This window comes from Tiliqua scincoides, chromosome 1, assembly GCF_035046505.1.
Source record: "Tiliqua scincoides isolate rTilSci1 chromosome 1, rTilSci1.hap2, whole genome shotgun sequence".
Lineage (NCBI taxonomy): Eukaryota > Metazoa > Chordata > Lepidosauria > Squamata > Scincidae > Tiliqua > Tiliqua scincoides.
Genome location: NC_089821.1, coordinates 19,226,953 through 19,245,899, shown reverse-complemented (window position 1 = coordinate 19,245,899; position 18,947 = coordinate 19,226,953). Strand labels below are relative to the sequence as shown.

Below are 18,947 nucleotides of genomic sequence, written 5' to 3'. Positions count from 1 at the left end.
CCCTTGCATCTGGCATTCTGAGGTAGCCTAAAATCAGGAGTTTGCACATATCCTTCACAGTTTGTAACCTGTGATGGATGTTTCCTCCAGAAATTTGTCCAATCCCCTCTTAAAGGTATCTAGGTCAGATGCCATCACCACTTCCTGTGACAAGGAGTTCCACAGACTAATTCCACACACTGGTGTGCTGTGAATGGTCTGCAGGTGTGACATGCGAATTTGGGGGAGGGTCATTTATTATTAAGGCGATTGGGAGATGTTAGCCCCCCACCAGCAGCCCAGTGTACCTTGTCAATTATCCAAAAGCTGAGGGTGCGCCTTGACAATTTCAGCACCTTGTCATTGTGCCCTGAGATGAAAAAGGTTGAATATCGCTGATTTAAACACTATATTAAATTTTAATATATTAAAAATAAATACATATTAAATATAAATATATAAAATATATTAAAATATTATATTAAATATAAATATATTAAACTATATTTAAATTTATTATTAAATTTGAAACTATATTATATATACTTTTACATATAATTTATTAATTACAGGAAGGCTCTGAGCTGCTTGCATGGGCCTACTTACAGGAAAAAGAACATTTAAATTCTTTTCCAGGACACAAGTCTAAAAAAGAGGACACGTCTTGGAAAAAGAGGACCTCTGATCATCCTGCCTCTGACATTTTTCAACAATGTCTGTTCAGGTTGAACACCATAGAGCAGAGAACAGAACTGACAGTCTGTACCTGCACTAGATGTGGGAATGAGCACAAGACATTCTAGTGTTTGCACTACAGAAAGCAGGTTTTGGAGAAAAATGTCTGGATTTTGGAATAGTTCAGATTTCGGATGTCCAGATAATAGGTAATCTACCTGTATCCTCCAAAGTAGTTTGGGAGTGACCTGTCGGGGGGGGGGGCAGGGGTGAAAAAGGGAAAATCCTCCAAGCCACTGTTTTCCTATCTTGTGTGATTTTGAATGGGATGTTGTAAAAGCCAGAACAGGTCATTCATAAATGAAACAGATGCCCAGCACAGCAGAGACACCTTGAGAACAACATTTTAGACCTGAAACTGTTCCAACTTGAGCAAGCTTTTAACCCCCCTCCCAGATGAAACCTGTTTTTAACAAACAACAGCTCTGAACAACCGGTCTTCAGGCATCATACAAAGCCAGCCATCATCCAGCCGCACACTAGATGGGAGTACTAAAATGAAACCCCATAAGTGAATATAAGTTGTTAGAAGGTGGCCACCAAACAGCATACTTCTGGGGATTCAAAATGTTGCAAGGTTGAAAAAGCAACTCAAGAATAACTCGGTACTCAGGAGTGAAGGTTTGCAGGCTTTTTTATTTCATTGCAAGCAATGGGCCCACCGGACTTTTGTCTCAAAGCATGGACACCTCTCAAGAGTGATTTCAACTTTGATACAATTTCTGGTCCTTTGTCCCGAATCTAGATTTCCCATTGGCTGAAATTTTACATCAGAGATGGGGCTAACACCTAACAGGTCACAGATAAGGTACAATTCACCTCATAGGTATATTTCAGGTTACACTTTGCATTAAAGATGGAAATAGGTGGGATAGAGTGCAGTATCATACAAATATTCAAGCTTAGGTAGAAAGCAAGATAAATCACAAGTTAGTTCTTGGCATGAATATTAGGCACTTACTCATCCCTCATTAGAGTGGCCTGGTACAAGTGGCCTAATCTCCTGTTATCTTTACACCTGTTGCTTAAAGTAAACATTGTGGGGCCCAGTTTGCAAAGCCAAGATTTCCTGTAACACAGCAAAGCAGCTTTTGGTTCCTTTTATTAAAGTGGGTTGTAAAAGCTTTACTAAAACCAAGCAATTTGGTTTCTATGGCTTAATTTTATATGACTATTGTGACCCTTTACTTTGGGTACGGTTTGGAATCAAAGGTCACTTGGTCTCATATGTGTGCTTTTGCTCTAAAAGCATAAAGTATGAAAGCTACAGAGTTTTCCTAGTAGGTACATGCATAAACCAGTGAATGCCTTTATCCCTTGCTAGGGAGTGAGCTCATTCCTCTTCAGTAGCTGTCTAGCACCTGCTATCTCTTGAGCTACAAAGTGTAAACACCCTGAGCTGAGGCTTCAGCCAGCTTCTTTTGGTCAGACTTGCAAAAATGATTCTTTCTTAACACCAAGCAGCTTTTTTACCATCTTATATGTTGCTATGCTTAATACTGGGCTATCCAGTGGCCTTTACATGTGGGTTACAGTCTGGGGTCAAGCCTGGGGTCACCGTGCCTTAAAAGGATATTTACTTAGCTCAGGGGTGCCCAAACCCCACTTGTGGCCTTCGGGAGCTCTCAATCAGGCCCTCGGGGAGCACCCAGTCTCCAATGAGCTTCTGGCCCTCCAGACACTTGTTGGAGGCTGTGCTGGCCTGATGCAACTGGTCTCAGCATGAGGATGACTGTTCGACCTCTCACCTGAGCTGTGGGAGGAGAGCTCCCTCCACTACTTGCTGTTTCACATCTGTGATGCAGCAGTGGCAGCAAAGGAAAGGCTGGCCTTGCTTTGTGCAAGGCCTTTTATAGGCCTTCAGCTACTGCAAGACCTTCATTCATTCATATAAGTTCCATCTCTAATATATTCATTTATGTAAATTTATTCAAATTTTAAATAGTAACTTATTACTTTTTTCCCAGCCTCCGACACAGTGTCAGTGAGGTGATGTGGCCCTCTGCCAAAATGTTTGGACACCTCTGGCTTAGCTGAATGAAAAATAGCTTCCCTTTGAAACCAGAGGCAAGGTCTGAACTGGAACCCAGGAGCATCACACTCACATTTCCACATCACATGAGCAGCACATTTTCACATCATCTCAAGCCATTCTAGCCAAGGTCACAATGATGGACTGGGGGAGACAGGCAGCAGGCAAGGGATTCCCTGCACTCACCCATCAGTTCATCTATTGGAGGGAGGAGCGGCAGGTGGTTTGCACCACAGTCCCCCAATAGTTACAAGCATTGGAGCTAAATTGAGAATCATAATAGTGGGAGAACTTGGATCTCTCACCTTCTCTCCACTCCCACACTGAATTGCAAGGATATCTGTGGTTGCTTCTGGACCAGCAGAGGAGAGGATGGTCATCAGCCAGTGTACTATATTTAGAAGATGGTGATATAATCAGGCAGCTGTAGTGGGCTCACTGGAACTTTCTTACTCTTAGGCAGCGATTTTCAATCTTTTTCATCTCATGGCACACTGACAAGGCACTAAAATGGTCAAGGCACACCATCAGGTTTTTGTTAATTGACAAGGCACACTCTACTGCCAGTGGGCAGGTCACAACCCCATTGGCCCTACTAATAAATAATCTTCCCCTAAATTCCTGAGGCACACCTGTGGACCATTCATGGAGAAAGGATGAAACTTACTCCCAGGAAAGGGTGCCTGGGATGGCAGCCTTGGAGCCTGCTCCTATGAGTGTCTACTCAGTTGTAAGCCCCATTACAGCGGATGAGGCTTACTCCCAGGAAAGGGTGCCTGGGATGGCAGCCTTGGAGCCTGCTCAAGGCCAAGCGCAAGGACGAGTGAGTGGGAGCCCGAGCTCGGCAGGTCTGTTCTTGAGCAAGCCCCGCTGTAGTCCCTGGGCGACTTCCAGGAAGGTGTGGAGGGCTGTAGCCTCAGCCCCCTCTGGTGCAGGTCTACTCTCAAGTAGTCAGTGAGGCTTCCTCCCAGGAAAGTGTGGAGAGGACTGCAACCTGAGAGCTCCAACCAACTTGTATGCTCAGAAGTCCCATTGTAGTCAATGGGGCTTACTCCCAGGATAGTGTGGAGAGGGTTGCAGCCTGAGTGAGGGAGGGCAGGCAGGCAGGGCAGAAGCTGGCCTGTGGCTGCCCCCCCACCTTCCACCCCCAGCTCTGGCTTCTTCTCTTCCCCACCTCTGGAGTCTGTGTCCTTTTTTCCTTCCAGCAGGGTGCCTCTGGAAGGTGGGGGGAGTTCTTTAGTATCCATGTAAGATAAGCAGATGTCATAACCGCCATATGTATTGGAATCCTGGAAGATCTGGCGAGGAGGTAGATGTGGTGTCAGCAGTGGCCCCTTTAAGGGTAAGGCCTGGGCATCCAGCAGAGTGTGCTGCACAGCTGCAGCCACTTGAAGGCAATAGGGCCCTCAGGGATACAAAGAGCACCTGAAGCAGGAAGGGGGTGTGGGTTGTAGAAGGAGTGCAGGTAGGAGAGGAGACTGACTGGGCTTATTGACTTGGATACTCTGACTGATTTGACTGACTGACTTTGGAATCTGACCTTGGACTGTGACTTGGCTTATTGACTTTGGACTCTGCCCTGGATAACGGACTGCTGGAGACACTGGAGTTTGAATTGTGGCTGCTGTGCCCAAGACCTGCTAATGACCCAGGGTCTGCTGTAGTGGTGGGAAGCTGCTGGCAGGAGAGAGGACCTCTGCAGGTTGAACAGGCAAGCTACCCTGGAGGTGGGGTCCAGCAGGACTGCAGGGCAGAACCAGGGTCATTTGTTAGGGGAAAGAAGGGGAGCTAATTTGCTTAAAGTGGGCATAATTCTCCAGGCAGAGAATGGCTTTGGAATCAGGCAAAACACCATAGAGGACCAGGCATCTGAAAACACAGGACAAGAATGTATGACAAAACTAATGAAAAGCTACAAGAGGGGGCTACATTATAAAAATGGGACCTATAAGAGCATAAAGGTAAAAAAAAAAACTATATATGCAGTGTTATCTTCATTTTAGATGTCAAAAAGGTTTTGTGGCTCCTGAGGCTTTTTTTTCCTCCAGAAAACAGGTCCAAATGGCTCTTTGAGTGTTTAAGGTTGCCGACCCCTGTTCTAGTGGTTTCGCTTCCTTACACTGCCTAGGAAGTTTACCGGCACAGAAGCTCAGTTTGGATCTAATGTTAATCCAGGGCCTTGATTTTGCACACGCCCAGTTGTTCACTTATGGTGACATTTCAGTATAGTATGCCCCTCTTCATCTGCGAGTTAAGGCATGGGGGGGGGGTGCTCAGACTCAGTCTGGCATTTGCTTCCTCTCTCCAAAGCACCCTACCAGCTACTGATCTGCTGTGCAGGAACACTGATGACAACAAGCACCCCCAGTGCTGGCTACACTTTCTTTCCTTCCCCATTATACCCCTGTGAAAGGAAAGCTCTCCCCTTAGCCTGAAACACAGCTGCAGGGAGAGGGTAGCAACCACTGCAGTTTTGTTCCTGATCTTTTCTGCACAACAACCTAAATGGGAAGATGGGATTCCAGTAGGACATTTATCATAGACCTTCCAAAGAAAAATTGGGGATCATTGCTTGGAGTTCTGTTTTTAAAAGAGACCTACAGAATAATTGGAGCGCCCTCCTATAGTCTGGACTGCTTACAGTGAGTCAGTACCAAAATGGAAGATAGTTTTGTTGGATTTGAATCACCTACCAGGTAAATTCACCTACCATGAATGACAGTATCAAAAGGTCAGCAGGAGGTCAGCAGCGCTTACCCTGTATTCAGTGGGACTTTGGGATCCAAAATCATAAACAGAAAAGACACATTGCCAAGAATGTTATGACAGCAGATGGAGTAAGGGGGAACAGGCCCTTACAATAAAAGGAACAGCTGGAAAATAGATAATTCAATTTATTTCTTCCACTTGGGGGGGGGGGGAATCCCACAGTTGCCAACAGGAAGTACCCCAGAAGCAAACTTCACAGTGATTCAGTCTGTGCTTCCAACATACTATTTATTAATTTGCATGTGTGCAATCCGTTCGTAAAAGCTGAGTGCCTCCACTTGGCAGTGTGGTGTAGTGGGCAAAACAGGGGAGGGGCTGGGCAGCATGAAGCAGTGATGGGGGTGGGGAGCAGATTGGGCCAGAGAGGGGTACCAGGATCGACCGTGGTGGTGCAGGTCCCCTTCCCAGGCCAGATCTGCCTTCACGGATTGACTTGGCCTTGCACCAGCTTTCGCACAGCTAGCACAAGTCTGAGTTGACCAATAGAGGCTGCTAGGGGTTTATCCCAGGGCAAGGGGACAAATGTCACCCCAAAGAGACCTCCAGCAGGCAAAAAGTCTCCATGGGATGCAGCAGAAGCCACACCATCACTACTGCATTGTTGTGCAGTGACTTAGATAGGGCAGGGCCATCAGTTACTCAAACAGCATCAGGGTTTCTGTGGGTGAAAAGCTCCCACTCATGGTGTGTGGTTTTCCATTTCAGAGGATACATGTTTATCTCCAGTGAGCTAGAGGAAGAGAGTTCTGGGGAATAGAGGCAGCCTCAACGCATTGAGAATGCCTCCCCTGTGAATTTTTCTTAAGAAATGAGTTCTACCAAAACCAGTTTAAAGAATTAATCAACAGTGAGTGCACTCAAATATATTTTTACATTATTTCTCAAGAATTTTTTTGTCACCTTTACTCTTTGTCCATATTTGTGGTCTCCTCTTGGGTTTCTTCTGTTGTTAATGTTGTTGGTTCGAATTTTGCCTTTCTAAATTGCTTCCTTATATTCTTCCTATAATAAATACCCAAGCCATGAGCACCAGAATTAAGTCTTCTGATAATTGTACGCCTTTTAGTCACACCAAACCCCAGACAAACCAAAACAGCGGCAATGGCTAATACAGTTCCGACAGTCATTCTTAGACTGGGACCACGTTTGCGTGGTGAAGTGGGCCCACTGTCAATGCTGCCCCCATAACCTTTCTCAAGACAATCTGGAGGAGCCCAGCCATAATTACAATGAAAATGTTTGTGATTGTTGCATATTCCCCGGTTTGTGATGTTACACTCATATTTCAAGTGTGAAAAAACGCTGATGCATGTCCCTTTAACACACATCTGGTCAGCGCCACAAGGAGTGCCATCTCTTACCGCTCCAACATCCCCTATATTAGCTCCGTTGAGGTGGTGCGTACTCCAGCATTCTGTTTCGCCAATGGATGCCTGAATGATGATCCTGCGCTCATCTGAAGATGGTAATTCGCCAACATTAACACACTGGATGCGGCCACACAGGACATTGTCTGCGTTACATTTGCTATATGAACCATTTCTAAGGCCGCAGTTGCCAAATCGATCCCCCTGAGCATTGACTTCTCTGAAGCAATCCTTGGAAGCGACCGTCGCTTTCTTGCCAAAGATCTCTCGGCATTGCTCGCGGTGAGTGGCACAGTGCCCGTGATAACAGTATGCACCATCCATGCACGGAGCTCCGTCATGTACATAAAAATCTTCAGGACATCCCCCTGAAGTCCCATTACAGTACTCAGGAAGGTCACAGATACTTGTACTTTCTCTACAAATGGTTCCCGCTGGAAGGTACTGACAGTCTGCACAGCACTTCCCAAAAGCACAAGTGGCACCTGACTTCAGCTTACAATTTGATTCGCAACATGGATCTGCTAGACAATCCATTTCGGAGCCACAGTCACACTGCTCCCCGTGTTCCACTACTTTGTTCCCACAGAGTATGGGTGTGTCAATTTTCTTAGGTTCCAGAGGGGAAACCATGCAATTGGAGTTTCTTAATCTGGAATAACTATCATAACTACAATTGCTAAACTGATCCGTGTTCACTGGAAAAGCAGCCATAATGCAGGCGGGTCGGTCACAAGTGCAATGCTCTCCATCATGCTGCATGCCAAGTATATGTCCCAATTCGTGGGCAAATAAGTTAGCAAAAAGGAACAAGCTGGAAGTCACATACGATTCCACAGCAGAGGCCCAGCGGTTATTACAAAGTGTTCCTCTGAATGCTAATCCTTCTTTATGGCCAAAACTCTTGTATACAAATAAGTGAGTAGCATCGTTCTCTAGACGTTTAAGCAGCGTGTTGTAACTCCAGCTATTGAAATTGTCAAGCACGCCTTCTATGGTGTCACCAATTTCTATGAAGTTCATCTCTGACCATATCTCCAGTCCAACCAAGTATAGATGGACACCAAGTGGCTTGTAAAGGGCACTGGCAATCTGAATGACATCCAGAACTCGGGTAAGAGTAAGTGTTTTGTTCCTGTTAAACCGGACATATAGTTCATGTTCCACCACCACTGCAACATTCACAGGTCTGGTGTGTGTCTCCTGGTGTCCTCCTGTGTTACTTTTGCTAGCGACAGTCGTTTTCAGGATCGTGGCATCTTGACGAATTTGCTCTTCCTCTGTCAGCCCGCACCTCATGAAGAGCTCACCCTCATTTGCCTCCAACTGATACACCACATGCTGAAAATCTGCAGGTGGCTGGGCAGGTTCTACTTCATACAACTTTTTATCAAAACTCAGCACACCCCTGAGTCCCCCTGAGCAAATGTTTAGGGAGATCCAAGAAGAAGGTTTCTCTTGTAGAAAGCCATGGTAGTAGCAATCATCCCTGATGAAAGGATAGTCCACCTCGTGGCCTCCCATCTCACTGTAGGTGTAGACAGGGAAATGCTTTGGGGCAAAGCTAATGGACTGCCTGAGGTGCACCAAGTGACCCTTCCTTTCAAAAGGCAGAAGGTAAGTGAGATCTGCAGGGTCTTGTCCATATCTAGAGATCAGTTTCCTTGGGATGATCACCTCGTAAGATACGTACCTAAACCCCTGAGGTGGTGTCTGGCCTGCGGTACCTTGCAGTCTGCTTCTCAAAACCAGAACCAACAGCCATGCAAGACTCTTAGTCATTTCCCCAGTCGGAGGAAAGTCTCATTCAGGGCACCCCTCTAGTTTTACTTTCAACAGAGGGAAGCTTCCTGCAGCTGCTGGCAGGCCAGAAGCAAGATGGAATTGGGACCACATAGGAGACAGGGAAGGAGGAGAATTCTGTCCATAGCAACAGTCAGTAGGGATACCTTTGTAATGTGGGCGGAGATTGATGAGTCAAGGATGGAACGGAATGGAGGGAGAAGGGCAGAGAGGAGGAGTGGACTTATCACTTATATACTGGAGGTAGATGTAGCATTGCTGGTAGGACTGAGAGGATGGGAATGTGAGAAGCCAAGGCTGCAAAGGCAGAGACAGGAGCTCACAACAGTCTATCACGGTACCATCCCCTTACCAGGTGTCTTGTCCAGCAGTCCACCACTGGGGAGGAAAGGTTTTTTTCTAACTTACCTGGGGGTCGCTATGGGTCTCTGGAGGGTCTGGGGAGCTGGCAACCCTCTTTGCAGGCTTCCCTGCACCTCTCAACCGCTGTAAGTAGAGGGGAAAAGCCATGTGGAGAATCATCCTGCAAAGCTGTTCCAGCTGGTTCAGAATCTTCTCCAGCTGGTTCCTCAGGGGGACACGTTGTCCATTATGATCTCTTTGCTAAACAATGATAGAGTTTCCATCTGCCATGACTTAGACTCCACATTGGCTGTCCATTGCTGGCACCATGGCATCTCCTGGTCTTGTTATTTGGAATCTTTGTAACTTGTACTGCCTGAGAAAGTGAGTCGGATTCTGGAGAGTGTGAGGCTATCTGCCTGCCTGCTTGAACCTTGCCTAACTTGGCTTATCAGATCTCCTTGGGGGTGGGGGGAGCTGGCAGAGTGGACAAGGAGGGTTGCTAATGTATATTTGATAGAAGCGGTGTTGCCAGGAGCATTAAAACAGTGATATACCCTCATTTGAAGAAAATATTCCTGAATCCCATGATGCTGGGGAATTCAAGGTCTATCTTCAACCTCCTGTATAGGCAAAATGATTGAGCGAGTGGTGGCATTTCATCTGGATGAAATGGATTACCTGGGTCCTTTTCCATTCAGCTTCAGGACTGAAATGTCTCTGGTGGCCCCGGTGGATAATCTTCACCAGAGACTTGACAGGAGGAATGTGTGGCTGTTGATTCTGGTAGAACATTCAGCAGCTTTCAACACCATCAACCATGGTATTCTTGTGGGATGCTTGACCAGGCTGGACCTGGGGGGGGGTGTCACTGTTTTGTAGTGGTTCTGGTGCTTCCTGACCAGAACCAGAAGGTGTTCTGAAACCTGACCAGTTTCAGAAGGTGTTATTGGAGAACTCTTGCTTGGCACTCTGGCCTTTGGTGTATGAGATGCCATAGAGTTCCATCATGACAGCCTCTTGACAACGTCTGTTGCTTTCTGTTAATCTTGTTCTTAGCCTCTTTTTCTTTTACTACATGTTGAAAGGTAGCTGATGAGGGAAGAGGTTGAGTTTCTTAAGTCTTATTACCTAAATTCCCTGACTTTCCCTAATCATGTGCTGAAGGCAGCCAAAGAGAGCGACTTGTCCTTCACAAAGCCATTGTAGTTACAGTGATTGCCAGATAAAATTATGATCATGTCCCCTCCTTACTATAGGTGAAAACAGGGGAGTGGGATTTAGGGACAAAGCCCTTCTGCTTGAAGTGCACCATGTGGCCTTTCTCCTCAAACTGTAGCCAGTAGTTGACATGTTGGGGTTCTTTTTGTTCAGTTGCAGATCAGTTTCTTTGACAAGATCACCTTACCAGATGCATAGCTAAATCCATGAGGTGGATTCTGGTTATCAGTCTCTCACCAGCTATTGTTCAAGACCAGCACCCACAGCCACTCAAGATTGCTCGTCATTTTCTGAGATGGAGAAAAAAAATATCCTTCAGAGCATCCCAATAGCTGTTGGTTGGTCAAAAGCAAGATGAGAGGAGGCCATTTTGTGAAATTGAGGAGGAGAATTCTCTCCACAGCAATTGTCAGTAGGGTTACCCTACTGGTAATGAGGGCAGAGATTTGGGAGTAATGATGGAATGAAGACAGAATTGCAGAGGTGAGAGCAGAAAGTAAATCATAGACACAATAAAGACATTCTGAGAACACAGTCAGATTGTGCACCTGCTCCTTCTGAGTACATGTGCCTTGACAGGCATTTTCATCTCCCCAAAGTCCATGGGAACACCAGTTGTGGGCCAGCTCCCATGGCACAGAGCAGAGATGACCCATAATCACATTCTAGGAACTCTGTGAAATATAGGCCTGAAATGTAAACAAAGTGATGATGGGGACAGTCTTTCCAAGAATCTCAGGAACTTCTGATGTTGCCAAAGGCCTCTGAGAAGTCTATCATGACCAGCTATCTGCATAGGTACCCCACGACTGGATCTGAAGCTGGAACAGGTGGAAAGGAGGCAAGTTGACTAACCTTGAATCCTGGGGCAGAATTCATAAATGCATGTGTTTGGAATACAATTGGGACTCATCAAAAGGTGATGTTTGGAGAAATATTTATGTACAGCCCTGAATATTCTAGATTTCTATTCAGCATATTACCTGCATTTGCGAATGTATGCATCTACTAATTTAAAATAATTCCTATCTAATATTTTCTGTATAATGTTTTGACAATCTGTGCATTATTCATTTATTTGAACTACGGTAGATTTCTGCTCTCCATTCCCTCTGGATATATCCTTGCAGTCATTTTTCTCATCCACTGCCTTAGTCTGCTCCTGTAATACGAAGCCAAACCAGTACCAAGAACAGCCCCAGTCAGGAGGAATGCAATCATTCTAGTATTGACACCACCATGACTGTTGCATGGCAGAGGAGGTCCACTGTCAATGCTGCCACCCAAGCCTGTGTTCAAGCAGTCTGGAGGCGCCCAGCCATAATCACAGTGACAGTGTTTGAGGTTGTTGCATCTGCCCCGATGGTGGCACTTGGTTGCATTGCAGTCGTACTTCAAGCGGGACACACTGATGCATTCCCCGTTAAGGCACATCAAGTCAGTACCGCAAGAAGTACCGTCTCGTACAGCTCCAACATCCTCCTGGTCCGTCCCACTGTGATAGTCCGTCCCCCAGCATTGCCCCTGGTCAATGTGTGTTTGAATTACCGTTTGATGTTCATGCAAAAAGAAGCGATTCACATTGCCACACTGGATCCTGCCGCACATGATATCCTTTGCTCGGCATTTCTTATACATTCCATGCCTGAGGCCACAGTTGCCAAAGCGGTCACCTTGAACATTGACTGTTCTGAAGCACACCTCTGGGGCAACGGTTGCTTTCCAGCCAAAGATTTCTCGGCACTGCTCGTGGTGAGAGGAGCAGCTCCCATTGTAGCAGTACACACCATCCCTGCACGGAGCCCCATCTTGGACGTACAAATCGTGGGGACACCACTCTGAAGTCCCATTGCAGTATTCGGGAAGGTCACAGATGCTTCTGTTTTCCCTACAAATGGTTCCTGCTGGAAGGTACTGGCAGTTGGCACAGCACTTCCCAAAAGAGCAAGAGGCACCTGAACGCAACCTACATTTAGCCTGGCAACACCAATCCCATCTACACTCATGCTTTGAACCACAGTCGCATTCCTCTCCATGCTCCACTATCTTGTTGCCACAGTATTTGTGCTTGTAGATTTTATCCGGGTTTGGAGGAATGAACAAACAATGAGAATTCCTTAGTCCAAAATAACTGTTGTAACTACAGTTGCTAAATTTATCAGTGGCTGCCTGTACGGCAGCCATAATACAAGCATGTCGACCGCAAGTACAGTATTCGCCATCATGGACCATACCAAGAATGTGTCCCAATTCATGGGCAAACGTGATAGCAAAATGAGACAAACTGGGTGTCATATATGACTCAATAGTAGTTGCGTAGTTATGATCACAAACCCTTCCTATATGCGCTAATCCAAGCGTAGATCCAAATTTCTTATACACAAAGAAGTGACCAGCATCGTTCTTTAGACGTTTAATTAGTGTGCTTCTTCTCCATTGATTGAATGCAACAAGGACCTCATTTATGCTGTCAGCAATGTCTATGAAGTTCTTTTCTGACCATATTTCCAGCCCAACCAAGGACACATGAACACCAAGTGGTTGATAGAATGAATTTGCAATATGGATGATCTCCATCACTCGCATGGCAACAAGAGTTTCGTTTCTATCAAACTGAACGTATCGCTCATGTTCCACCACAACTGCATTCTTCATGTACCTGGAGTGCGTCCACCAGTCTTCTCCTGGATTCATTTTGCTTGCTGTGTTTCTTCTGCTGTTGATCAGGGCCTCTTGAGAACTTCTGTCCCCTTCAGTCAGTCCGCACCTCAGGGTGATGCCATTCTCTTTTTCTTCTAAATGATACACTACATGTTGAAAGGTAACAGATGACTGGATAGGTTGAATTTCATAAGTCTTATTGCCTAATCTAATCAGGCCCCTGAGTCCCCCTGAGCAAGTGCTAAGGACTGCCAAAGAGAGAGCCTTGTCCTGTACAAAGCCCTGGTAGTAGCAGTCATCCTTGATGAAAGGATAATCCACCCGAAGATCTCCCTCCTCACTGTAGGTGAAGACAGGGAACTGCTTAGGAATAATGTCTGTCTTCTGCTTGAGGCGCACCACATGGCCCTTCCCCTCAATCTGGAGCCAGTATTTGACATCTTGGGGCTCTTGTTGTCTATATCTGGGGGTCAGTTTCTTTGGGACAATCACCTCATGAGTTGCATAGCGAAACCTTTGAGGTTGTGTCTGACCAGTAATCTTCTGCAGGTTACTGTTCAAGACCAATACCAAGAAGCACACTAGACTCCTGGTCATTTTCTCAAACAGAGGAAAAAATCCCTTCAGAGCATCCCATTCTGGTTTACTATCTAGTTCCCTGCAGCAGCTGTCAGGTCAGAACCAAAATGGAGTGGGGATTCCACCTGATTGGTGGGGAGGGGGATTCTGTCCACAGCAACTGTCAGTAGGGTTACCATAGTAATGTGGGCGGAACTTTGTGAGTCAGGGATGGAACAGAAAGGGGCTTTTACTTAGTATATACTAATTCTTACTAATGTAATAGAAGTAAATGAATGAATGAGTCCCACCGGGCAGATGGGACTCGTCAGCCTGGGAAGGCAGCTCATCTGAGAGAAGGAAAACTCTGATCCCAAACCTCCACTGCCTTGTGGCTACATCCAGTTATGGAAAAGGCTTCAGGAGTCAACCTCGAGGCAAAATCCGGAGCCAGAGTCCCTGAGGCAGTTCATGGCTGAACACAGTCATGTTCTGGCAACTCCTGCAACGCCGCTGGAACCAACCGTATTGGCCTCTGCCTTTCCATTGGACCATTTCAGCGACGTGGAGAGGGGGGATTTGCTACATGGGTAACAGCCTACCCTCCATACCTACTTTACCCAGGCTTCGCGCACTGGAGAGGACACTCTGTTCCAGAACCACCATTCAGAGCGTGACACCATAGTTTACCGAGACTGAAGGATGCCAACAATGAATAGAAGTAGATGTGGTATTCCTTGTAGGATTGAAAGGATTAGAAAGTGAGATGCACAGAACTAACTTATTTCCCTCCTGGGCCAAGGAGAGGGGGGTAAAAGGCATAATTTGAACCCGCGCCCAGGGTCATAAAGGGGGCCCAGAAGCCAAAGGAGGAGGCCCAGAAATTTCATAGGATCTTACCTTTTCCTATCTACTCGGACTTGCTGCCCTTACGGGATGCTGGGCTCACTACCATGAGCATGCGGAGAACATGGGTTCTCATGTGTATTATAAATTAACTCAGTAAAATTCATTTATTCATATAACTTCTGTCTCCAATATATCAATTTATGTAAATTTATTCAAATTTGAAATGTGAATTGATTCTTTTTCCCAGCCTCCAACACAGTGGCAGAGAGATGATGCGGCCTTCCTGCCAAAATGTTTGCCCACCCCTGCTCTAACACAAGGCCTTTGCTCGAACAGCATTTTCCACCCAAAAGAAAAACAAGCAAGTTGCCAGGGCTTGACTCAGAGCTATGCCTGTGGTTCAGATTCCACCATGCTGCCACTCTTTGCTGATAACTGAAGCTGCCACAGCCCACCATGGCGTGATTGGGGGGGGGGGTAGGCAAAGCACACAGCCTACGCCCCAGACCTTTCCCACATACCACTGGCTATCCCCAAAGTAGCCATCTGAAAAAGGGGTAGATGCTGCCACCAGGGTGAGAAAAGAGCAAAAAGATGGGCATGTTTGCTTCCAGGACCCACTTCTGAGTAGACCTGGTTAGGATTGTGCCCACAGAATCTTAAGTGTTACTCTTAACTATTTCTATGAAGTCAGGAAAGGGTGAAACAATATTTATTTTCTTTGCTTTCACAGTGTTCGGGGAGCTAAATAATCTGAATTAACTATGTTATACATGGGAACTTGAAGGTGAAAGGGAAGCTTCCCCAAGGCCACAAAATGAGACCATGGATTTGCAACTGATATCCGAAACCAGTACGCTAGCCAGGACCCCAGCTACTGTACTTGCAATTCCTGAAGACAGGAGTAAAATGCTTAGATCCATAACTTGAAAAAACCGTATGGGATTATTGACCCCCTTCTGAATCTCTTGTTGCTTAGCTGTCCTCATATTCCTGGTGTAACAAAGCTCAAGGAGTAGGGACCCAGCCTACGCACCCCTCTGCTAGTGACTCCTGAACTCTGACCTTGAGCCATCATCACCTATTCTGGTGCACCCTTCTCATCCAAAAGGGAAAGACTTGCTTCAATCCTGGGCTATGTGAATTCCAACTGCACAGCCTTGTCTGCTGTCCTCAGTTGGGGCTGCTGCCTATCCATTTCCAGCTGCCAACAAAGGAAGACTTGCCCCCATCTTGGGCTGAGCCTGCTCTGGGTGCTTAGCCCGTTTTCTTGCCTCAGTGATCCTCAGTGGAACCTGCTTGTCTGAGAGGCGGAGGATGATACTAAATGGTGACCAGAAAAGGCCAAGAAGGAAGACAGGAAATTCTGCATTTTAATTGTGGTATCTCATGGGAAACGTTTATGTTCTTGATGCCAGAACTTATTATGAGACCCTTTTGGAAGGGACTGTGATGCTATCAATTTTTCAAATAAAATAAGAATCTGAAGTTCTTATAACACCAGACTTGGCATCTGAGAGAGCCCACACAGAAGAGAGTTACTAAGCTCCAATGCCAGCATAGGGGACCTCCCTTCAGGAGGTCCCCAAACTTTCATAAATCAATATGATTGGGACACAAACTGAATCAAAGTTTCTCTATAAAGTGTTCCTATTGGCTTTTAAAGTGGCATTTAATTACAGCGTCAGACTTTGGGTTTGACCCAACCTGTCTCCTGCTTTGTGCAAGAAGGGGAGGAGTCCAATTTTGTTTTACTACTCCCCTTTCCAAGCCCCCTCTATCCCCTTGGAATCTGTTCCTGGGGGCTGGAGGACCCTCAGGAACAAGTGACACTGGAGCCAGAAATGGAAGGGGGAACTCAACAAAAGTCACACCCCTCTCTCCTTTTGCTCCAGTAGGAGACGATGCTTGCCCAAGACCAAGTTTGGACCCCACCCTCTAAAGATACATTCTGCATGTCACTAGCAGGTATTATCTGAATACATCAAGCTGCTACTTTAAAATAAATCAATGTCCAGTGTTTCCGGTACAACGTTCTGCACTATTTATGTCTGTGAATTAAAGTCATCGTCTTCTCTGTGTTCATGCTGCTGGATATAATCTTGCATTTATCCTTCTCATTTGCCACCTCAGTCTCTTTCTGTAGTGCACACACAGGCTAACACCAAGAACCACAGGAGAAAGGATCAGAAGAATTCTTGCAATAGTTCCTAAACCATCAGCACCACCAGCATAATCAACAATCTCATGTTCTGGGGGAGGCCCACTGTCCACACTACCACCAAAGCCTGTATTTAGAAAGTCTGGAGGGGCCCAGCCATCCCAGCAGTGACAATGTTTGAGGTTGTTGCACACTCCTCGACTATGACATTTCGTTACATTGCAGTCATACCTCAAGAGGGACACATTGGTGCATTTCTGATCAATACACATCATATGTTTGCCACAAGAAGTGCCATCTATCACTACTCCAGTATCAACTCTCTCCGTTCTATGGTGGTGGTCTGTACCCCAGCACTGACTCTGGCCAGTTCAGACTCTGCTGTCTGAACTATGGTGCTGTGTTCCATCAAAGAAGGTAATTGATCAACATTTTCACACTGGATCCTGCCACATAAGATATCCTCAGGTTTACATTTCTCATAAAAGTCACTGGTAATGCCACAGTTGCCAAAGCGATCCCCTTGAGCATTCACTATTCTGAAGCAATCTTGGGAAGCAGCAGTAGCTGTGTTACCAAAGATCCTTTTGCACTGTTTGGTATGGGTGCTGCACAACCCATGGTAGCAGAATGAGTTGCTGGAGCAATGGGGCTCCATCTTGCACACAGAAATCCCGTGGGCACCATTCAGATTCCCCACTGCAATATTCGGCGAGGTCACAGTCATTAGTCCTTTCTCGACAGACGGTCCCTGCCGGATGATACTGACAGTTAGCGCAACATCCCCCAAAAGCACACGTAGCTCCGAAACGCAGCACACAATTAGACTGGCAACATGGATCTCTTTCACAACCAACGCTGGAACCACAGTCACATTGTTCTCCAGGTTCCACTATTTTGTTCCCACAGTATTTGAGAGGGTAGAGTTTGTCATCACCGGGAGGTATTTTCTAGCAATCTGTGTTACCCTCAGTCATTAGTCTGTAATAATTTCGGTAAGTGCAGTTGCTGAAAAAACTAGATTCCACTTGATGTGAGGACATAATACAGGCCGATTGAGTACATGTGCAATTGTCTTTATCGTGCAACATGCCCAGGTTATGACCCAATTCATGGGCAAAAATGAGAGCAAATGAGAGCAAATTAGCAGTCTTATATGATTCTATACCAGATGCATGTTCTGGATCACACATGCCTTCAACATATGCTAATCCAACAGTTCTTCCAAACGATTTATAAATAAATAAGTGGCTAGCATCATGCCTTAGGCATGGAGCAAGCTTCTCTTTTCTCCAGCTGTTGAAATCCTCAAGTATGGGGTCCATGTTATCAGCGATATTTACAATGTTCTTTTCTGACCATATCTCCAGTCCAGTCAAGGACACCTGAACACCAAGTAGCCTGTACATGGAATCAGTATTATGGATGATATCCAGCACCTGCATAGCAATAAGAGTTTCATTTTTGCCAAATGCAACATATTGCTCATGTTCCACCACAACTGCAATCTTTACGTACCTGGTGTGTGTCCACCAGGGTGGTCCTGTATCACTTTTGCCCACTACAGTCTCTGTGTTCTGGATCATGGCTTTTTGGTTAGCTGATTCTTCCTCCATTAGCCCACACCTCATGTGGGCAGCACTCTTCTTTTCTTCCATCCTATACACCATGTGTTGAAAGGTTGCAGATCCCTTGACAGGTTCAATTCCATATGTCGTATTTTCAATTTTCAAAAGACCTCGGAGTCCCCCTGAGCACATGCTGAGGGCAGCCAAAGAAAGAGGTTCATCTTGTACAAAGCCATGGTAGTAACAGTCCTTCCTGATAATCTACATGGAGGTCTTCCTCCTTGCTGTAGGTGAAGACAGGAAAGTGCTTAGGGACAAAGCCTTTCTTCTGTTTGAGATGCACCACATGGCCCTACCCTTTCAATCTGTAGCCAGTAATTGACATCTTGGGGTTCTTGCTGGCCATACCTGGACATCAATTTCTTTGGGATGATCACCTCATAGATTGCATGCCTGAACTCCTGAGGTTGTGTCTGTCCAGAAATCCCCTGCAAGCTATTTCTCAGAATCAGTACTAGCAACCATACAAGACTGCTAGTCATTTTCCCAGGGAGGAGAAAGAATTCTTCAGAGTAACTCACTTTTGCTTCTCATCTAGGGCAGAGAAGTCCCTTCCAGCATAATGGAGGCTGTAAACAAGATGGAAGGTGGAAGGCAGCAACATGAGGCAAAGAAAGGTTCTGTCTATGGCAACTATTAGTATGGGTAGCTTTGGAATGGGGGAAGAGCTTGTAGGATCAAGAGATGGAACGGAATGGATGGAGAATGGCAAAAGAAGGTTAAGAAGAAGATGATGTCTAAAGAGGCCTGAAGGAAAGGGAGGCTAAGAAAAGCAGAGCTAAAGGTAATCCAGGGTGGAGGGAATAGTAGAGGCAATTGTAATGGAAGATCAGAAGATCATC

General features: G+C 45.9%; 2 protein-coding genes and 1 pseudogene across 2 annotated transcripts; all 3 read right to left on the bottom strand.

Moving 5' to 3' along the window:
* Positions 1-6,194: 6,194 nt before the first annotated feature.
* Positions 6,195-8,664, bottom strand: LOC136648646 (disintegrin and metalloproteinase domain-containing protein 21-like). Its single transcript, XM_066624812.1, has 2 exons — positions 6,604-8,664; positions 6,195-6,245 (listed from the first exon to the last, which is right to left on the bottom strand). The coding sequence occupies exons 1-2, from the start codon at positions 8,662-8,664 to the stop codon at positions 6,195-6,197; spliced, it is 2,112 nt and encodes a 703-aa protein (XP_066480909.1).
* Positions 8,665-11,331: 2,667 nt separating this feature from the next.
* LOC136648489 (disintegrin and metalloproteinase domain-containing protein 21-like) lies at positions 11,332-14,449 on the bottom strand. The gene is made up of 2 exons (XM_066624633.1): positions 14,382-14,449; positions 11,332-13,576 (listed from the first exon to the last, which is right to left on the bottom strand). Exons 1-2 carry the CDS (start codon positions 14,447-14,449, stop codon positions 11,332-11,334), a joined length of 2,313 nt encoding a protein of 770 aa, XP_066480730.1.
* Positions 14,450-16,398: 1,949 nt separating this feature from the next.
* LOC136648241 (disintegrin and metalloproteinase domain-containing protein 20-like) lies at positions 16,399-18,587 on the bottom strand (annotated as a pseudogene).
* Positions 18,588-18,947: the final 360 nt, after the last annotated feature.